We start from the raw sequence: 22,129 nt of genomic DNA, 5'->3' as shown, positions 1-22,129 counted from the left end.
TGTTATGTTTTATTTAAAAAAAAAAAAAAAAAAAAAAAACTTAACCGCCATCATTTCGCATGCATACTCCAATGCGGAAGTAAGTCCAAACAAGTCCTACTAGCGTGTGCATTAGCTATATCACGTTTGTTTTGGGCGTTGTGCAACATTGGCTGTACTTTTATTCACACTTAATACGTATTTATAATATAAATGTTAGTTTGAGTGGAAACAAATTTACCGTTTTGGGATCTTCGTGACTGCGGAACTGACCGTAGTGATGACGTCAGCGACTCTTAAAGGAGCGGGCAACGCCGTGAAGGTTATTTAAAATAACAAAAACAAACAAAAAAACGACTTAACGGCTATTAAAAAATAACATATAAATACATATACATTTGTATGTTCACACAAATCCATCCCTACACCCCTAAACACACACATACTTAAAACATCAAACGTACTCTGACGTCAATAAAATGCGATCACGTGAGACAGTTGCAACTTCCAGCTAGAGTTTAAGAAATAGCGAAAAAGGCGGGTACAAGGAGGGATGATGGAGGGCGGGACATCATGGAATGCTGTGATGTCATCAACCCAGGCATACACACAAAGACAAGGAGGCTCTCGTGACTCTCAGCTTACTTAGCATACGCTGTTCTTGAGCAGCTGTCTACATCCTTCTGTGAGTACCTCAACAAAGTCTATTTTTAACTTCTCTCTATGTTCTTCTTTCTTCTTTCCCTTCCTTAATTTCCATGCGTGCACCCTAAACTGTTGTATTTAATGGCATCCACTGGTTCTGTCTTGAGATAGGCTTCCTTTTTTCTCAAACTGTTTTGTTGCCTGTGTGTAGCCATTGTATGTCTCTTTGGAGTGATTTCATTAAGGGGGTGGAACAGGGCTGATTCTATTCAGTGACAGAATTTTTTTCACACTTTTCCCCCCAAAACCAGTACTTGATTTAAAAACTAACTTCTACTGGTAAAAGTTTGGTTGTGAACGGATTCTGGGTTAAAGAAAAGGGGTAGAATGGTTGCTTAGTGGTTGCCTTTTCTTCTTCTTCTTCTTTTTTTTTTTTTAAAAGATGATGACAGAAGCAGTCCATTCCTTGAACAGTCTCCTCCCATTCGGGGCTGAGTCTGTCAGTTTGGATTTAGACTCTCGTAATTTACAGGAATGAAAAACGTCAAGAAGGCTGTTCTGTTTTCTTCCTTGTGCAGATGCTCGATGATGACAGGAAATTGACATCGCAACGTGTGAAAAACCCTCCACAAAGAGCGGTTTTCTTCTTCAAATGAGTGAGTGAGGATGATCATCTGCCTTGAGCTGTGAAGTTCGTCCACAGGAGCATCCTTGGCACATCCACATTTGAAAGCATGAAACTATAAAGGCACCGCTGTTCAACTGTGAAAGGAGAAACTACCTCCCTGCGTCTCAGCCAGGTGGAACCACCGGTCATTGATCCACCGTCCAAACTGCCAAAACCGCCGCCACAATGCTGCAGCAGATACTAAAGGACATGTACATCGACCCCGATGTGTTGGAGGCTCTCAACGAAGACCAGAAAAAGACACTGTTTCTGAAGATGCGCCAGGAGCAGGTGCGGCGCTGGAAAGAACGGGAGGAGAAACTGGAGCGAGAAGGTGAAAGGAAAAAGCCAAAGAAAGGTAAAAACCCAACTTGCTCATGACATCATCACACGTGCACCAATTTCGATTGATTTAAAGCTATGTTTTCCAACCATAGTTTAGCCATGGCTCTTATTTTACATAGTATAACACCATTTACCATCTTGTTTCAAATTTGCATGAATTTTAATAGTTGTATACATAGTTTCATTCTACCTTCTGCCATCGAATGGAGGAGCATTTAATAGTTTAGCGGTTAATGACAACCTACTAATTTAATCAGTTTTTGCAAACAATTAAGCGGAATTCGCTAACTTTTCATGGAGCACATGAAATCATGGAATTCACTGGTTTAAAACGGAGCCAATGCTCACTCGACTCGCCATCTGTCCCCCATCTTGGTGTTTACAATACAAATACTTCTTCTCATGGCAATGTTTGCAAAGTTGTTTTTAATCAACTAATAGAAAGCCTGGGAGCCTTGCCCACAAGGCATACATTCGTCATGGTGAATTAAATGCATGGCGCTCATGTTCGCTGTCATCCCAACAGCTGTTTGCCAACGTTTATTTTGAATCCATTTGGCTAGTTTAAAGTTTCTTCACTGACAAGCTAACTGCAGCTCAACAGACTCCAGCTGCTTCGTATTAAAAGTGCTTGAGCTGTTTCAAACACGGCCACGTAGGAAACTTAAGAATGCGTCTTTACACCAATTTATCAGTCGGCAAAATTCATAGTTACATTTCAGCTACACACTTTTGATCTGCATCAGTGTTGTTTTTGGCAGCTCTTTTAATTTCTTTTAAAGTCTTTTGGACGAAAATACTTATTACTCTTAGTCATGTTTCAGTTATTTCAAAATGTGTTTGTCTTCGTCTAGCTTTAGTCAATGGAAACCCAGACAAATTTCGTCTAGTTTTAGTCGAAAATTCTCAAAATGTTTTCGTCTATAAACTTCAAAAGTTTTAGTTCATGAATAAATAAAAGGTTTAAAATAATTTTGAATGAACATTGACAGACAAGCACAATGTAAAAAGTTTTCCAAGCGTTTAAGACACTGAGTCACCGCGCTAAATGCTAACGCGAACGCTATGCTAAAGGAACGCTAAGCTAACACTACAAGTTAGTTTAGTATGTGACGATCACTCAGCATATACCTTTAAAGCCTAAAGTAACATGGCATAGCAAAGATAAGAAAACAAAACTTACCAAGCAGCACCTGACATGTGTTTTACAAAAGGAGCCTGGAATGGGCACATGCTTAAGACTGTGTGTGTTTTGGGGGGAGGCGCAGCACGTCACATGAGTGAAACGACCAAACACTGCGAAAATGTGTGTGCTAACTGCACATACGTGGAGGTGGGTAGAGTAGCAAAAAATTTTACTCAAGTAAGAGTAGCGTGGCTTAAAAGAAATATTACTCAAGTAAAAGTAAAAGTAGTCATACAAAAAAATTTACTCAACTACAAGTAACAAAGTATTTGGTGAAAATAATACTCAAGTAATGAGTAACATTGTGAGTAACTGCCTACAAATTTGTTTTGATTTTTTTTTTTTTTTTCTCAGCACAGTTATTTATATGCACTGTTGTTACAATAATACTGTACAATAACCCATTTCAAAACCTCATTAGGCCAAAGAAATAAAAAAAAAAATAAAAAAAATAAAAATCATTGAATTCCGACAAGAAAAAAAAAAATCCTATAAATGAACCGTTATTCGTCCAAAGAGCATGAGTGCCTTCTGGTGGAGAAAATAGTTCATAGTTTGAGTCGTGAAGAGTTACTTCATAATTACTATTTTGAAATTAAAAAGATCATATGTCCAGTTTTCCGTGGTCAATCGGTGCCAAATAAAAACTGGGAGAAATGTTAAAATCTGCGCTTTTGAGTCTTGTTGAGGGCAGCGCAGCGCTCTATATTAAATACTTAGTTTTTTACAGTGCTTTAAAGAAACCACATGATTGAACAAGCTGGCATGAAGATAGAACGACAAGCTTGCGTCTGATTGGTATAACGGAGTCATGTGATTATTGATGCGACTTCTCGTTGGTGAAATCGAAAGAGCTACTCTTATACCCCTTTCCCACTGGCCAAAAAACCTGTGTCAACCCACTAACAATCGGCTTTTGGTGGCAGTGGGAAAGGTGCAGCGACCCGCCTCAACCCGTGTCAATCAACCCGCCAAGCGACCCGCGTTAAAATCACCTCGGCTCTGATCGTCATGCAGTGTGAAAGCAAAACCCCGGGTCAACAGTCAAAACCCTAATCTACGTGGTGACGTAGGCTCTTACGTGATGCGTCATAACAACATGCCAGCTGCCTCCCATTTAACACGCCCCGCAATCGTAGTTACGTCGATGCTAACAACAAAGCTAGTAGAAGAAGAAGAATTCACGTCGCCTACATTGCCTCAGCACAAGCAGAGTGTTGATCCTTTGCCGCATTTCAACCATTTTGAGGGCAGTAAAAAGCATGAAAACAGAACACAAATGGAAAGGAGGCTTCCATAATGCTCTGCATTGTTTACTTCCTTGAACTGAATGAATTCGGTCGCACTTGTCAACGTTGATCTTAGCGTGGTGACGTCACGTAACCTCACGCACGGTTGAGGAGGGGTGGGGGGATAGACGGGTGAAAGAAAAAAAAAAAAAAAGACACTGCTTTTTTTTCGTGAATGGGAAAGGTGCCAAATGCCAATTGCTAGTGGGTTGCATCGGCTTGGAAAAAACGCGCGTTGACCCACTAGTTTCAGTGGGAATGGGGCATTAGTATTGCTGGCTGGCTAAAGACAAAAAAATCTAATATGTAGAAAAAGAGGAACAATGTAACAACTCTTGTGTAGCCCAAAGTAGCAAAGTAAGAGTAGCGTTTTTTTCTTCACAAATCTACTCAAGTAAAAGTAAAAAGTATAGCTTAGTAAAACTACTCTTAGAAGTACATTTTCCTCAAAAAGTTATTCAAGTAAATGTAACTGATTACATGTAACGCATTACTACCCACCTCTGCACATACGATAAGAAACTATCACATCAATTCCGATTATTTAAATATGCCAAGTAAAGCAGAACTAAAACAGAGTCAGCGCGGTCTTCCGGACGCAATAAGGAACGGACCGAGAGTAAACATCATGCCTAACTCATGCCGCTAGATAAAAAAACAATAATACCTGACTGCGGCAGACAGCCGCTACAAACTACACCCACATAATGCTACGGTAGATATTACATGTATATAGATCTAGATGCGAAATGACAAACTCGGCGGCGTTAGCACATGTATAGAAAAATAGATGTGAAATGACAGACTCGACAGCGTTAACACATGTATAGAAAACTAGATGCGAAATGACAGACTCACAGGCGTTAGTAAACAGCCGCCATCTTAAAGCAGTAGACTTCTCTGGAAGTCTGTTGTACCAAACCTTCCAAGCGAATCTAATTAGCCTCTGAATCGTAATCATAATCGAATCGTTAGGTACCCCAAGACTCCCACCTCTATTGTGAATTTATAACTATGGCGAATTTTTGTCTCGTTCTCGTCTCGTCAGACGAAAAATGGCATCCACCTTGTTATGTTATAGACTCCGAAAACATGTTTTTAGCTCGTATGATGTCACGGAAAAAAAATTCTTTAACGAAATATTTTCTTTATCGTCATTGTTGACGAAAAAAACACTGACCTGCATGAACCAAATGGATTCAGGATATATTTTCCAGTACTTAAAGATTTAATTTTTTTAATCGCTATGTACTGTCAACAAGCAGTTTTAGAAGTTTTGGCATATTTGGCATCTTAAAAAAAAATCTTGAACTGTTACTCTGGTTTATTTTCATTCCTCAAAGCAGAAGTTTATCCTTGTAAAGAATCTTTAAACAGAGCTATTTTATTAGCCCTTTTTGGAATGTTCATGTTTATCATGTAATGAATAGTTCGCGTATTTTAACTCATAATTGCCAACAGTATTTGCGACAAAAGTATGAATGTGTTGTTTTTTAAATGAGTCACTGTGGATTGCGACTACAATACAATGTGACAGGGTTTTTTTTTTATTCACTGTAGTCATGTCACACCAGTTGACAGATTGAGAAATCACATGTGATGGAAAATTATGGCAGCAAAAAAAAAAACAAACTCAAAAACTCCCCACAAGCATCGTCGCTGCAACAGGGGAAGAAGCGTGCTGAACTCACAAGACACCACGTCACGGTCTCAAACTGGTTCGACACACTGCAGAATCTTACCCATCTGCATTTTCTCTCTGCTAGGGGAAAATTTACGGTGGAAAGACACACAGTCGTGACTGAACACCAAATAGCTCTTCGGACTCGTAATACAGTTGGTTTAAATGCTAAGTGGGTGTATGAACTGTGACTGATACTGTTATGTGAGCTGTTTCTTAGGGCTGAAAACGAAGCCTTGCCTATTTTTCAGTCTTGACGCTATGAGGAAGAAGACAATACTTTCTCTTTTTAATGAGCAATGTTACTCTCGGCAGACTGGATGAAGACTGCAGGCTGATTATAAGGGTTCTAACTCTACTCCAGATTGCGAAAATGGTTCATCTGTCTGGGTATAGCAGGAAGCGAGCCGTTCCTTGAAACAATTAGCATGGGGACAAAGCAGGAAGTTGACAGGAAAAGTATGTGTTTGTAACACAAAAGACAGAATTATGCTTAGCCGAGTGGGGGAGCTCAACTTCATTTATATGCACATAGGGAAGCTAGTGTCTCATGCTGCCTTTAGGCTATTCTTGTCAAGGGACTTGCGAACTAAGAAATTGTGCAGGCGAATCATGTTTGCCTTTTGAGAGAACAAGAACATTAAAAAATGAAATATTGCCAAGTAGGCCTGAACGATATTGGAAAAAACTATTGCTGCGATTTTTTTGGGATTTGCGATATATTGCGATATTATATTGCGATATTAAAAAAAAATGTATATATTTTTTTTTCAAGAAATTTTCAGAAGATGACTTAAATAGCTGTTTGGAAAGACTTTAGATGACTCACCATCACCACAGTGTACAGTCATCCCTTGTTTTTCGCGATTAATGAGGACCAGAACCTGCCGCGATAAGTGAAAAACTGCGAAGTCGCGCACCCCCCCATTTTTTTTTTTTTTTTTTTTTTTTGTGTGTGTGTTTTTTGTGCCCAATGTATTTATTCAGATTTAACATTGGAAAGAGATACATAAAAGACATGTTTTTTTCTCACTTTCCCCCCCAAAGTGATTTTAAAAAATGTATATAAATAAATGGTTTTTAAGCACTTCAAATGTCATAATTATGATAAGTTTTAAACATAACTGTCCAACCAAATCATTTTTGAACAAGAATAAAGTACTGTAGCAGATAAATGCTTGGCTTTATTAAATGCTTCTGTTTATCTACTTTAGCTGTGACCGTTGAAGTGACATGTAGAAATTTCAAACTCCTCATGATCACTTCTGGCATTTAAATGTCTCCAACGTCCCCACAGTACACACATTCATTCCAGCTCGGCTTCCTTGCAACTGTTTAAGAAGTTAAACGATGATTGACAGATGCCCGTGTGAAGTCTGCTTCTTTGGGCAGATCAAAGCCATCGTTGTGCCCAGTGACTGAAAGGATCAAAAGGCTGGGAGAAGGAGGGTAGGAGGCTGTGCGCAGACCAGAAAGTGAGGCGTATGTGGATCAAAAAAAAGAAAAACTATCGCACGTGCTTGCGATGGGACTATCGCGCACACGTACATCGCGATGGCGATGTCTAAACGATATATCGTTCAGGCTTATTGCCAAGGACAAAATATTAACTGCACTTAAAAATATAGAGAAACACTATATTTGTGTGTTTGCTTAGTTAGCAAGCTACTTCCTGGTTTTCAGGGCATGACAGACTGTGAAGCAGTGTTGTTTTTGGCAGCTCTTTTAATTTTCGTCTTAACTCATTTGCTCCCAAAACGTATAAATACGTTCTATTTTTAACTGTTTCAGTGTCCCAAAAACGTATTTGTCTTTTACGTTTTTTTTTTTCACAAGAGACATCTCTAGGTTGTGATGCAAGTTCGCTCCAAAGCACAACGATCCAAATCCATTTTAAAGCAATAAAACTGGCCACTGGAGGGCAGTTGGGCATTTGGTAAGAACTGACCATGAAAGGAAATGAATGAAGAAAAAGTCAGGAAACGAAAGTTGGAAGAAGTAAGAAGCGTGAGAAAAATGTGGAGAACGATGTAAACACAAGGCACATGCCCCACACAAGTTCCCTAGGTGAATTGTGTTATGAGGTAGTGGTCACTACAAAAGAAAGATGAAAAAAAATCTATCTTGATGAGACAGACAGGCGGTGATGAGGGAAAAATTTACCCCGTCTGCCGATACAGCCGCGGCCACAACAGCGTCATCTCTCAGTTCAATAGTTTAGTTATGTGTAAATAAATTGTTACTTTGTTATCAAAAGATCTATTTGTCTTGTTGTTTATGCTATTTTGTAGAAGGAAAACATTATTCAGATGTTTGGGTGTCACAAAAGCAAAAAATAGCTGCGTTAAAGTCAAAGTTATGTTTGAAATGTATGCTTTAAAAAAAAAAAAAAAAAGCTCAATTTCTCTGTTTTTTTTTCATCAGAAATTGGAAAATTGCTTAAACTAAGCTATTTTCTAATGCTGATATCTAAAGATATGATCTTACTTTTTCCTGCTGAAAGAAGAGAGTCTAATCTTTCTTTTGGTTTGGTCCATGTTCATATAGCAATAGAACAGAATTTTCTGTGGGCCTAGCAAAATCAGTCAAAATCCAGTAAAACGGCCGGGATCGAAGGGGGTTGCTCCGGTGAAAATGGTTGGAAATGAATGAGTTAATCTTAGTCTTTTGGATTAAAATACTTATTAGTCATATTTTAGTTATTTCAAAATGTGTCTAGTTTTAGTCAATGAAAACTCAGACAAATTTGTCTAAGTCAATAATTCTCAAAATGTTTTTGACTATAAACTTCAAAAGTTTTAGTCCATGAATAAATAAGTAAATTAAAGGTTTGCATCAATTTCGGATGTACATTGACAGACGAGTCTACAAGGACATCATCAACTTCATGATGACAATACACACTCAGCAGGAAAGCTGCAAATTATCTGCAATTAATTAAACTCACTTAGACACCACAAAATGAATGTAAAAAGTTTTCCAAGAGTTTAAGACATTGAGTCACCGCGCTAATGCTAATGCAAACGCTATGCTCACACTACAAGTTAATTTAGCCTGTGATGATCACTCAGTAAAGACCTTTAAAGCCTAAAGCAACATGGCAAAGCCAAGATAAGAAAACAAAACCTACCAAGCAGCACCTGACATGTGTTTCACAAAAGGAGCCTGGACTGGGCACAAGCTTAAGCCTAGGAGTGGGAACCTCTTGGTACCTCACGATACGATACGATTTGCGATACAAAGTTCACAATATGAATCTGACAATATGGCGATACAACAATTATCGATACATTGGTCAGGAAATCATTGATTGAACGTCTATGGTCGTCAGTGGCAGCAAATGCCAGGCAATGAGCTAATTTTGGGCCGTTTAAAAGTCATTTACCTATTGATTTTCAGTTACTTCCTGTTGATTTTGGGGTATCTTATGGGCTGTTTTAGTGGGAATCACCCAAATAAATAGGCAGTGACTCAAACTAAACAGGAAATGACCAGTAAATGCCCTAAAATGAACAGCAAGTGACCTGTAAATGCCCCGAAAATCGGACAAAATGACTGTGAATGCGAATTTTTTTATTTTATTTTATTTTTTTAAACACTGACACCTTTTTAAAACGTTATCTCGATTCTTGACAGGAGCATATCGATAACCTTTTGGGATACAAAGTATCACGATATATCACCATTTCGATATTTTGTCACACCCCTACTTAAGCCTGTGTGTGTTTGGGGGGGGGCGCAGCACGTCACATGAGTGAAACGACCAAACACTGCTAAAATGCGTGCTAACTACAAATACGATAAGAAAATATCACACATTGTGAAGTTATGGCGGAAACTCTGGCGAATTTTCATCCCGTTCTCGTCTCGTCAGATGACAACTGGCATCCATCTCGTTATGTTTTAGTCTCCGAAGACACGTTTTAGTTCGTCATCATGACGTCGTCATCAAAGAAAATTGTCAGTTGACGAAATATTTTCGTTATCGTCATCGTTGAGATAAACAACACTGATGTGAAGAGTGTTTTAATTAGAAATGTGCCGGTTACCGGTTTCAATGTGTACTTTGGTATGAAAAGGTCACGGTTTCAAAACCACTAAAATTTGCCCTCATACCGGTCCTACGGTATTAGATATTTTTTATGTCCCAAAGATAGAAACCCCTCACTTGCAGGGCTCACCTCTCTCCCCCTCCAGTTGTTGCTCAGAGAGTCAGCTGAGCTACACGGTGGCTGGAGGAGGTGAAACACCTGAACTTTTCCCACATCAAAGCTGAGAGTAAGAGGGCAAACCGATATGTAAAACATGTTTGCGGAGGGTGGCTGCCTGAGGAGGCAGTACCTCAATATGATTCTGCATTTTCATAATGACCCGTACATTTATACAAAATTAAAGGTTAGTAAACGCTGTTATGAATGTTTCCTACTAGCTACGAGAGTTAACTCCAGCATGTTTATTGTTTCTAGTGATTGTAAAACAAATATGGAAATCAGACAATAATTCAACTTTTTTTTGATGATAATAATATACTGTAAAGCTGTGGTTGTGGCTGTGGTTTAGGCTCACCTGAAGGACTGCATTTGTTTTCGATTTTATTTACAATATTTTATGATACTTATGTTCCAATTTGCTAATAATGTATGTTGTTTTGAAACATACAAATCCTGATCAGTGGAAAATAAGTTTTTTTTAACGCAGACATCTCAAAATACCACATTTTACAGCTGTAATTCCAATATCGTGATATTTTTGCTTGAGGTTATCATACCGTCAGAGTCTCATACCGGCACATGCCTAGTTTTGATGGCTTCCTGAAGTCAATTATTATAGATACAGTACTCTCTATAACAGTGTTTTTTTAAAAAAACTTTTTTGAGCCAAGGCACACTTTTTTCTTTGTAAAATTCTTAAAATATCTTAAATTTAAAATCCGGATAATCAAATTGTCTTAAATTTAAGCTAAAATTGCATTTTCGGTTAAAAGGCCATGAAAAGTGTGAAGAACCTTAGTCGTCTTGTGATGATCTAATGATGATCTAAAATGTGTTATTTTGAGATGTTTGGTTGAAAAAAAAAAATAGTTTTCCATTGAACAGGATTTTTAAAAATTTTAACAACATATTTGCAAGTTGGCAGATGTTTAAAATGGCGGAAGACTTTACAAAATTAGGCTAATGGTAGAGAGGAAACTAGTTAGCCGTCTTGGCATGGTAACTAGTCACGTTATCTGCCTTGTTATCAAGCTTACTTTATGGTATTTGTTTTACCATCGCAAGACTTATTCAACCAGCTTAGGTGAAGTCTGGTAGCTGGTGGGAAACGTTCATGACAGTGTTTAATTACCTTAAATTTTGTGTAAAGTGGATGATGCTGACGTAAATGTGAAATCATCTGGGAGGTGTTGCATGCACGTCAGCTGACCTTCCTCCTCTAAGCCGCGGCCGTCTGTTTCTTTTCGGTAACCGAAGTACTCCCATACTAGTTACTTTGTCTATTTTTGAGGGGGGAAAAGCTCAGGTGTAGTTTCAACACCTTCAGCTACTATGTCTATTCTACAGCACAACGACAGAAACAGGACAGAGTAACAACTGGGGGGGGGGGGGGGGGGCTGAGCGCTGCCGTTCCAAGCCACGGATTTCTCGCTACATTTTTTACCTAAAAAATGGCTAATACCGTGACTACCGTATGACAGAAAATTTTTGTGGTTTAGAAACCTGATGTTTTCATACCACGGTAAACCTTGAAACTGGTAACCGGCACATGCCTAAGTCAAACTAACACAAAGACGGACACATTTTATCTTTATAATCTAACTTTTACTCACTCACTATGACGCCTGTTGTATCATTGCATGCCCAGTAAAAGTTTATCACACTTTGTCCAGTTGTTTTTTAGTGTATGACAAATCCCAATGAAAGATAACTTTTGCTATATTGCCGCATGCCAGAGACTTTCGGCGAAAAAACACTCTTTGCTTTTCTTTTGACTTTTTGAATTTTGTCCAGTGTCCAGATCTGAGTTGGCTTCTTTCCTTTTCAAAAAAACTTTCCTTTGCTGTCATAATTGTAGTTTTGCTAGCGGCTAATCACCTCCACCTGATGCATCACGAAACAAAGTAATTAGCTACTTGTTCCACTTGCTGATACGGAGTATTACATGATAACCAACCATTGGACAGCGCAGACACTCGGCAGCAGCACATTTATGAATTTGTTTTCAAAAACCAGTTTTAGAGCAATTAGATAAAAGTGGATGATTTTCCACGGGACAAAAAACACTGGTATATAATACTGATATCATATACCAAACAAAAAATGACAAAAAAAAACACTGGTACAGTGGTATGAAAAAGTATTTGAACCTTTTGGACTTCTCACATTTCGGCATAAAATCACCATCAAATGTGATCTGATCTTTGTCAAAATCACACAGATGAAAAAACAGTGTCTGCTTTCACTAAAACCACCCAAACATTTATAGGTTTTCAGATTTTAATGAGAATCGTATGCAAACAATGACAGAAGGGAAAAAATAAGTGAACTTCTAAACGGTTCAGATACTTTTTCATACCACTGTATATAATACAGATAGAAAACTTCACATTTATTCACATTGTGTTGTAGCTTCCTACATGATTGTGTAATCATATTAGTTTTTATTCTTAATGGTGCTACAGGGCTTGCAGCAAGGCTCAAATTTACAGTGCCGCTTCTAACCCACACCTGACAAAGACGCCTATTTGCAGCTGTCCGTCTAGTGTGTGTCATGTTTATCAACCTTTGTTCTGACTACTGTGTTATTGTAATGCTCCTTTTGGCAGATGGAATGTGATCCACTGGGTAGGCTGGCAAAACAGGTTCACTAATTTGAAGCCAACCAGCACTCACAATGTCATACCTGCGTCAGCTGCTTGCGTCAGCGTGGAGCTACACAGTCTGTTGAAAGACAACAGAAAGTGCAACTATTAAAGATTAAAATCAAATGAGGGTGTAATTATTAAACAAACCCACAAAAGCAGGAGCTGACTTATCTGTGGAATTGTTTTGTCGTGGTTGTTTTTGTCATAGATAGTTATGTAAATGAACAAGGCTAGCTTATATGTTCTGTATTTTTTTCATATAACTGAAAAAATTGAAATAATATTGGTCAAATGAAATGAATGAAACAATAATGATGATCTCATGATATGGCGATACAACAGTTATCGATACATGTGTTAGGAAATCTTTCTACGATATTCTACAAAACAACCATCAAACAGAAAAACAAGCTATTTTCACCCATATGCTGTGAATGGGAATGAGTAAATGACTAGTAGACGCTGCCACCCTCCCGGATTGGACGTCCATGACAGTCAGTGGCAGCCAATGCCAGGCAATGAGTTAATTTTGGGGCATTTCACTAGTGCCGCAACGATTACTCGATTAACTTGAGTAATTCGATTGGAAAAAAAGATTAAAATTAAATTTTGCTGCTTGGAGTATTCCTTATATCAAAGTGGCGTTGTGATGGTTTCTTTTGAAAGTGTTTGCATTTAATTTTATTGATTTGGTTGGATACACTGCCCTCTAGTGGCGACAGTGAATATGACGTAACTCATTTCACATGGCTGAATCCAGCTGCTCCCTGTTAAGACCAACATAAGCTAAGTTTTTGTTTGACCTCATGTTTTTTAATGCATTAATTTAGTTTATTGGTATATTTGGTTGTTTTTTTTTTTGTGGGAATATGTTTGAACCATTTGTTAAGAGCATTGTTAAAAATAATAATAATAATAAATAAAAAAAAACTTAGCATTTTACAGCATTTAGGCTAGCGGACTTTTGCTAAATTAAGTTAGTCAATTGTTCTTTTGTTGTACTTAGATCCTCATTTATTTTTATTTTTGTCATACCGTTTGAGGCTTAGCTCAGGTATTTTAATTTTTCATGTTCTTTATCAGATTACTGGATTATTCGAACTAACTAGTTCATCGATTAATCGACTACTAAAATAATCGATAGCTGCAGTCTTACATTTCACGTCATTTCCTTTTTTTTCTTCCTTTTTTTAAACAGTGTATTACTGCAAAAATTAGTCGGTTAAATCAAATAATTCGACTAGAAAAATCATTTGAATTAAATTTTGCTGCTTCGAGTATTCGTTTAATTAAAGTGTTGTTGTAATGGTTTGTTTTGAAAGTGCTTGCAATTAATTTTATTGATTTGGGTGGATACACTGCCCTCTAGTGGCGACAGTGAATATGACATAACTCCTTTCACATGGCTGAATCCAGCTGCTCCCTGTTAAGACCAATATAAGCTAAGCTTTTGTTTGAGCTAATGTTTTTTTTAATGTATTCGTAATTTAGTTTATTGGTATATTTGGCGGTTTTTTTTGTGGTAATATGTGTTTGAACCATTTATTAAGAACAGTGTAAAAAAAAAAAAAAAAACCTTAGCATTTTATAGTATATGAGCTAGCGGACTTTTGCTATATCATTTAGCCAATTGGTCTTTTGTTGTACTTAGATCCTCATTTATTTATTTTTTCATACCGTTTGAGGCTCAGCTCATGTATTTTATTTTTTTATGCTCCTTATCAGATTACTGAAGCATTCGAACTAACTAGTTCATAGATTAATCGACTACTAAAATAATCGATAGCGGCAGTCTTACATTTCTCGTCATTTCCTGTTGATTTTAGGTCACTTCCTTTTCATTTGGGGCATTTACGGGTCACATTCTCTTGATTTTGGGGCATTTACAAGTCATTCCCTGTTGATTTTGGGTTACTGCAAAGGACGTGATTTAGGCGGGAACCCAAATGAATAAGAAGTGACTCATAGTCAACAGGAAGTAACCTGTAAATACCCTGAAAAGAAAATGCGCACAAAAACAAAAGGTTGTGCTTTGGTTTCAGTGCTATTGACGGCGCTGGACGTCCAATTCAGTCAAAATGAATTAGATGTGTCGCGCTGTCAATGGCAGCCAGGGAGCTAACATAGACACTATTCTAATAGAAGAGTTTGGTCGCAAACTGTTCCTTTTTTTTCTCAAAACAGTGGCACCTTTTTAAAACGATATATCGATTGATTCGATTCTTGGTGGGAGAATATTGATAACCTTTTGGGCTACAAAGTATCACGATGTATCATCTTTTTAACATATTTTCTCATCCCCTACACTACGTATGTGTTCTATTTAACAAATCGGCAATATCTATGTGTTATTATATATCATCAGTTTTTTGTTTTTGAGTCCAGATTTTCACCTCAGTCTGGAATTTTGCCCCAAACATTGCCATTGTGTGAGAGCGGTCAGTCTGTTTAACCAAATATTGTGGTGTTTCCTCACAGCCAACAGCAAGAATGTGAGCTGGCTTCTGGGTCGCGATGGCGATGTGGCCGTGATTGTGATCGGGGAAATGGACGAGTTGACTTCCAAATTTATCTCAGGATTGGGAGACAAGATGACGTCTTGTCCACAGAACAACAGAATGTAATATACTTTTCTACAATCTATATAGATGGGATTTGTAATTCGCACATTTCCTCATTGTAGCAAGGCTTATGAATTTATCTTTTACAGCAACGAAACCATTTTGAAGAGCAGAAAAAATGCTGAAGTCACCGCTGAGAGAGAAAACCTTCCTTCTCCGACACAACGTGGAATATCCTTGAATTTGAAGGTAAGCAAATAATTGACTGTTGAAGAAGTAAAGATATGAGAAATATGTGTATAGAGTGGGGCAAATAAGTATTTAGTCAACCACTAGTTGTGCAAGTTCTCCCACTTGAAAATATTAGAGAGGCCTGTAATTGTCAACATGGGTAAACCTCAACCATGAGAGACATAATGTGGAAAAAAAACAGAAAATCACATTGTTTGATTTTTAAAGAATTTATTAGCAAATCATGGTGGAAAATAAGTATTTGGTCAAAACCAAAAGTTCATCTCAATACTTTGTTATGTACCCTTTCTTGGCAATAACGGAGGCCAAACTTTTTCTGTAACTCTTCACTAGCTTTTCGCAAACTGTTGCTGGTATTTTGGCCCATTCCTCCATGCAGATCTCCTCTAGAGCAGTGATGTTTTGGGGCTGTCGTTGGGCAACACGGACTTTCAACTCCCTCCACAGATTTTCTATGGGGTTGAGATCTGGAGACTGGTTAGGCCACTCCAGGACCTTGAAATGCTTCTTACGAAGCCACTCCTTTGTTGCCTTGGCTGTGTGTTTGGGATCATTGTCACGCTGAAAGACCCAGCCACGTCTCATCTTCAATGCCCTTGCTGATGGAAGGAGATTTTCACTCAAAATCTCTCGATACATGGCCCCATTTATTCTTTCCTTTACACAGATCAGTCGCCCTGGTCCCTTTGCAGAAAAACAGCCCCAAAGCATGATGTTTCCACCCCCATGCTTCACAGTGGGTATGGTGTTCTGCGGATGCAATTCAGTATTCTTTCTCCTCCAAACACAAGAACCAGTGTTTCTACCAAAAAGTTCTATTTTGGTTTCATCTGACCATAACACATTCTCCCAGTCCTCTTCTGGATCATCCAAATGCTCTCTAGCGAACCGCAGACAGGCCTGGACGTGTACTTTCTTCAGCAGGGGGACATGTCTGGCAGTGCAGGATGTGAGTCCCTAGCGGTGCATTGTGTTACTGATAGTAGCCTTTGTTACTGTGGTCCCAGCTCTCTGTAGTTCATTCACTAGGTCCCCCCGTGTGGTTCTGGGATTTTTGCTCACCGTTCTTGTTATCATTTTGACGCCACGGGGTGAGATCTTGCATGGAGCCCCAGATCGAGGGAGATTATCAGTGGTCTTGTATGTCTTCCATTTTTAAATAATTGCTCCCACAGTTGATTTCTTTACACCAAGCGTTTACCTATTGCAGATTCAGTCTTCCCAGCCTGGCACAGGTCTACCCGTTTACCCGTGTTGACAATTACAGGCCTCTCTAAACTTTTCAAGTAGGAGAACTAACACAATTGGTGGTTGACTAAATACTTATTTGCCCCACTGTATATTGTTCATGCCTGATCCATAAATGATTCCCAACACACTAAAATATTAGCTCAAACTGGAAGTGATTATTTGTCAATGTGTGTTTACCACTTAAATATAATGTGCAAACTGCAAAGTATAGATTGGCTCTTGTGGAGCAGTGATTTAGCGTTGCAATAAGTAATAGATACCCCTACTGACTTAAAAGGTAGTCGTTCACGATCAAAGCACATGGCCCTCTGATATTTTAGGGTGTGCTTTTTCTGGAGCTGGTGATTTTGAAGTTAGTTGTGGCATGTTGATCGACCATTCTGTTTTCACCATATCTCTTCACAAAAAATAATAATGTGTGTGCGTTGTTTGGGCTGTTTAAACATCCTGCATTGCCGATTTAGATTTATCTCAACCATTGTTGTTTTGGTCAACAATGACGATCACGAAAATATATCGTTGACATACAATTTTTTTCATCAAATGACGAAGACGAGCTAACGATGTGTCTTGGGAGACGAAAAGATAACGAGATGAATGCCAGTTTTCGTCTGACGAGATGAATATGCGCCATCGTTTGCGTTATATGTTCACAATGTGTGACATTTTCTTATTGTACATGATGTCAGCCTGCATTGTTGAAGTGTTTGGTTGCGACACTCATGTGGCATGCTGCTGTAAGTTTAAGGGGTTTGGCAAAGGGCCCTATTTTTGTACACTAAGTAGGGCTGGGCGATATGGCCTTAAACATGTATCACGATAAATTGAGCAGATTTATCTCGATAACGATAAATGACGATAAATTCGCCCAAGCGGACTGTTATATAATTTGAAAATCTGAATCAATGCATGAAATACAGATTAACTATTTCTTGTTGATTTATTTACCAGCATTCAATTTGATATACTGTATTTAACAATTGTACATGCAGTCTAAACATTAAGTTTATAAAAATGTATTGTAAGCAATAAGAATTCAAGTATGAACATTTATAACAGCGTGTATGACTTGAACAATGTACATTGTCAAAATCAATATGCCTGTGCAAACATGTAATTGTAACACAAATGACTTTGAGCTTGAACAGTACACTTCAAAAAGACAACTTATTGTTAATGGCTGCTGTGACATAATTATTAAATACAAGTGTTTACTTTATGGTTTAAGGGTTTTTTTTCCCCCCAGTGCATTTTTTAATAAATGCACGCACAATAAAAATAGCTGGGGCCATTTCTCGGTCATTATAAGTTTTGCCGTTGGATTGTACTTTATGCTGAATGCTTTACCATCACAAAAGCTATCAGAGGAATCACACACAGACAGATACAAAATAAAGCCACATAGTAATTGCTAGATGCAGTCCGTGCCCAATCCACTCATTAAGTTCAGCCGTTTCGACAAGGTTAGAGCCGTTATCCCACTCCATAACGTTCATTTGTAGCGTTAGCCGCTAGCTAGCGTTAGCCTGGCTACCAGTAGAAAGCACTGAAAGCACCATCTCCGGAAATCGTGAGAACAAAGGAGGACAGCGGGTGAAAGCCCGTCTGGATGCCACCAAGAGTCTACTAAATGTCGGTTGAAAGTTTGGTGAACCTCCCTTAAGCCACACTCCATCACGTTTTGCTTGTAGCGTTAGCTGCTAGCGTTAGCTTACCGGGCTTTTGTTTGATTGGCTTCCTGATGATCACGTGACTCCCTACGTAAGCACATTCACTGCTTTCTTAAAGGGGAATGAACACAGACGAACAACACAGAATCAAAGCGGGATGAAAAGACTATATTTTCTTGTTTTATTAATTTACCGAATTTACCGACATGGTCAAAATTACGTCGGTCATCGTTAAGAATTTCGGTGACGGTAAATTTTCGGTTTACCGCCCTGCTCTAATCACGAGTCCCTACGTAAGCACATTCACTGCTTTCTTAAAGGGGAATGAACATAGACGAACAACACAGAATCAAAGCGAGATGAAAAGACTATATTTTCTTGTTTTATTAATTTACCGAATTTACCGACATGGTCAAAATTACGTCGGTCATCGTTAAGAATTTCGGTGACGGTAAATTTTCGGTTTACCGCCCTGCTCTAACACTAAGTCTAGGCAAAGGGGCGTTTTAGAACAGGTTTTGGACTGGTTGCCTCCGATTTGCAGGCTGTATTCCATTTCTTTCAACTGCTAGCCCTCTAGCTAATGAGATGAGAAACTTGTGGATAGTTGACTCTGGGTATGAGGAAATACAACAGACCTACAGTCAGCGTGGACTCAAATTTTGACTTATTTTAAAACATACTGCTGGCCAAAAGTATTGGCACCCCTGCAATTCTTTCAGATGATGCTCAATTTCTCCCAGAAAATTTATTTTGCTTGCAATGAAAAAACACAAAAGAGAATGGCCACTTTAGAAGTCTCTAGTGCTTTTCCCTCAAACCATTTTCTAGTGCTTTTTTAAGTGTTTTGGGTCATTGTCCTGCTGGAAGACCCATGACCTCTGAGGGAGACCCAGCTTTCTCACACCGGGCTCTACATTATGCTGCAAAATTTGTTGGTAGTCTTCAGACTTCATAATGCCATGCACACGGTCAAGCAGTCCAGTGCTAGAGATAGCAAAGCAAGCCCAAAACAGCAGGGAACCTCCGCCATGTTTGACTGTGGGGACCGTGTTCCTTTCTTTGAAGGCCTCGTTTTTTTTCCTGTACACTAAATGTTGATGCCTTTTCCCAAAAAGCTCTACTTTTGTCTCATCTGGCCTGAGAACATTCTTCCAAAAAGTTTTTTGGCTTTCTCTGGTAAGTTTTGGCAAAGTCCAGCCTGTCTTTTTATGTCTCTGGCTCAGAAGGTTCCTGGGTATTCTACCGTACAGTCCCTTTTCATTCAGACGCTGACGGATAGTACGGGTTGACACTGTTGTACCCTCGGACTGGAGGACAGCTTGAACTTGTTTGGATGTTGGTCGAGGTTCTTTATCCACCATCCACACAATCTTTAATTGAAATCTCTCGTCAATTTTCTTTTCCGTCCACATCTAGGTTGGTTAGCCACAGTGCCATGGGCTTTACACTTATTGATGACACTGAGCACGGTAGACACAGAAATATTCAGGTCTTTGGAGATGGACTTGTAGCCTTGAGATTGCCCATGCTTCCTCACAGTTTTGCTTCTCAAGTCCTCAGACAGTTCTTTGGTCGTCTTTCTTTTCTCCATGCTCAATGTGGTACACACAAGGAAGTGTGATCTCTTTATTGCCACCACCTGTTTTGTGCTACAGGGAAATAACAGGTGCTGTGTATTACACACATTAGAGAAGCATCACATGATTTTTCAAAGGGTGCCAATACTTTTGTCTGGCCCATTTTTGGAGTTTTGTGTAAAATGCTAATGATTTAAGTGTTTTTTCATTGCAAGCAAAATCAATGAGGGTATTACTAGTACTACCAAAGCATTTGTAATTGCAATCATTTTCTGGGAGAATTGCAGGGGTGCCAATACTTTTGGCCTACAATGTATATCACAATTAGATTGTTGACAAATGAACATCAAATGAGAGTTGTGCATAATTAAAAAAAAAACAATGAATAAAGAATCAGTTAATACACTCACGTAAAGCTGTCAGAACACCTCATGTCCCGAGGTCCCTATGGGCCAATTGGATGCCTGAAGATGCTAGGCAGTAGCCAATGACAGAGCAGCTATAAGTATGTCACTTTCAGTAAACTCTGGAAGCTATGAGTAGCAGCCCATACTGTATTTTTGCCTCTCGTATCCTGAATTTTATTTTGTAACAAGAGGCATGTAACCTGAAAATTCTGTATGTAGAGACATTTGGAAGAAGTACCACTGTACTGTTTTCCTCCTGAGTGTTTGATGTTGGCGTTGTCCTTAGAGACGCTACAAGATATGCTCGTCTTTCAATGTTCATTCGAAATCGTTGGAAAGCCTTATTTATTGATTTATTTCGGGATGAAAATTTTGGATTTTACAGACGATGTGTATTTGTGAACTAAAACTAGGACATTTTTCGTTGACGAAAATTACAGGCATGAAAATCTCTCACCTTTCGCCGAAATTCGCCGTTTTGAAGTCAAATAGGGTGACCTACGTGAATTGTGTAGATCCGAGGAGATTTTTTAGAGGGAGGGGGTTTTAAGTCCATCTAACTAACTTAACGACGTTTTATAGAAGTTGCTAAGCCTGTCGCGATATGCAGAGTCCATTTATCGCAAGGTAAATAAAAATGATGGCGGTAATTTCCACGGCTGCGTTTTATCACCGCGTGTGTGCGTGTAGATGACATATGAGACTCCAGTTCTTTTCGCAGATGTTTATTGGTCATTAACACGCCGTAGAATTACAGTTCAGATACGGTATACAAAATAAGGAAACACATTTATATTAAACACTGTATGTTAGCATTGCTACACTGAGACTAATGGGGAAAAAGACAACCTACTTTAGCCTGCTATAAAACAGTCTTCTCCAAAACGCAAACTTGCGGTTAAAAGGTGACACTTCAAACATGAAAAATCGCTGGTTAACAGCATCAGCAAATGAAAAAAATTAGTGACACCACAAGCAACGACGAAAAGTGCTTTTTTGCGGACTGTAAAGCTTACAGTGAGCGGTTTAGCGAACGTCTGTCCGGTGAACATTTCAAAATAAAAGCACATCATGTTCATCATATAAATAACGATTTCTGGAGTTAATCCCACATACTTCTGAATTAATACTATAATGTATAAAATGTATATACATATAATGTAAATACTATACTATAATATATATATATATATATGTAATATAATATAAATACTCTATAATGTAAATACTGTAATACTACAGAATTCAGATTCTACACTATGAAGAGCTTTAAAATGACACCATCTATGAAAAATATGATTGGCAATGAATAATTATTATAACACTATAATATTCATGCTTGATATTTTTTAAAGAACTGTTTTGTATCATGTTGGAAAGTCCGTGTTCGCCTCATTCCATTCTTTTGCACTAGTAAATGCTATCAGCATTTGACCTCATGGTTTATGTGTGATTAATTATTGTTATTGACATGTTTATTTATACTTTTAATAAATAATTTAAGTGTTCCAAAATGATTTTGTGAATTAATAAGTGTCAATAAAAATGTCATTGCTAAATTAGTAAAAAAAACAAAAATATCTGTATATATACATATTAGGGCTATCAAACGATTAAAAGTTTTAATCGAGTCAATTACAGCTTAAAAATTAATTAATCGTAATTAATCGCAATTCAAGCCATCTATAAAATATGCCATATTTTTCTGTAAATTATTGTTGGAATGGAAAGATAAGACACAAGACGGATATATACAT

The 22,129-nt window shown here is 38.2% G+C and overlaps 1 protein-coding gene across 2 annotated transcripts in view; it reads left to right on the top strand.

Annotated features, from left to right (window-relative positions):
- Window positions 1-502: 502 nt before the first annotated feature.
- zgc:100829 (uncharacterized protein LOC445149 homolog) overlaps window positions 503-22,129 on the top strand; it is a 48,620-nt gene continuing 26,993 nt past the window's right edge. For both annotated transcript variants that reach the window (XM_057820505.1, XM_057820504.1), the window contains exons 1-4: window positions 503-664; window positions 1,203-1,649; window positions 15,130-15,271; window positions 15,362-15,461. In XM_057820505.1, coding sequence (XP_057676488.1) covers window positions 1,478-1,649; window positions 15,130-15,271; window positions 15,362-15,461 — 414 coding nt within the window. In that variant the 5' untranslated portion in view covers window positions 503-664; window positions 1,203-1,477. The remainder of the gene's footprint in view (window positions 665-1,202; window positions 1,650-15,129; window positions 15,272-15,361; window positions 15,462-22,129) is intronic.

The sequence above is a fragment of the Corythoichthys intestinalis genome, chromosome 18, assembly GCF_030265065.1.
Source record: "Corythoichthys intestinalis isolate RoL2023-P3 chromosome 18, ASM3026506v1, whole genome shotgun sequence".
Classification (NCBI taxonomy): Eukaryota; Metazoa; Chordata; class Actinopteri; order Syngnathiformes; family Syngnathidae; genus Corythoichthys; species Corythoichthys intestinalis.
The sequence above is the reverse complement of the archived record's forward strand: the minus strand, read 5'-3'. Positions and strand labels throughout refer to the sequence as shown.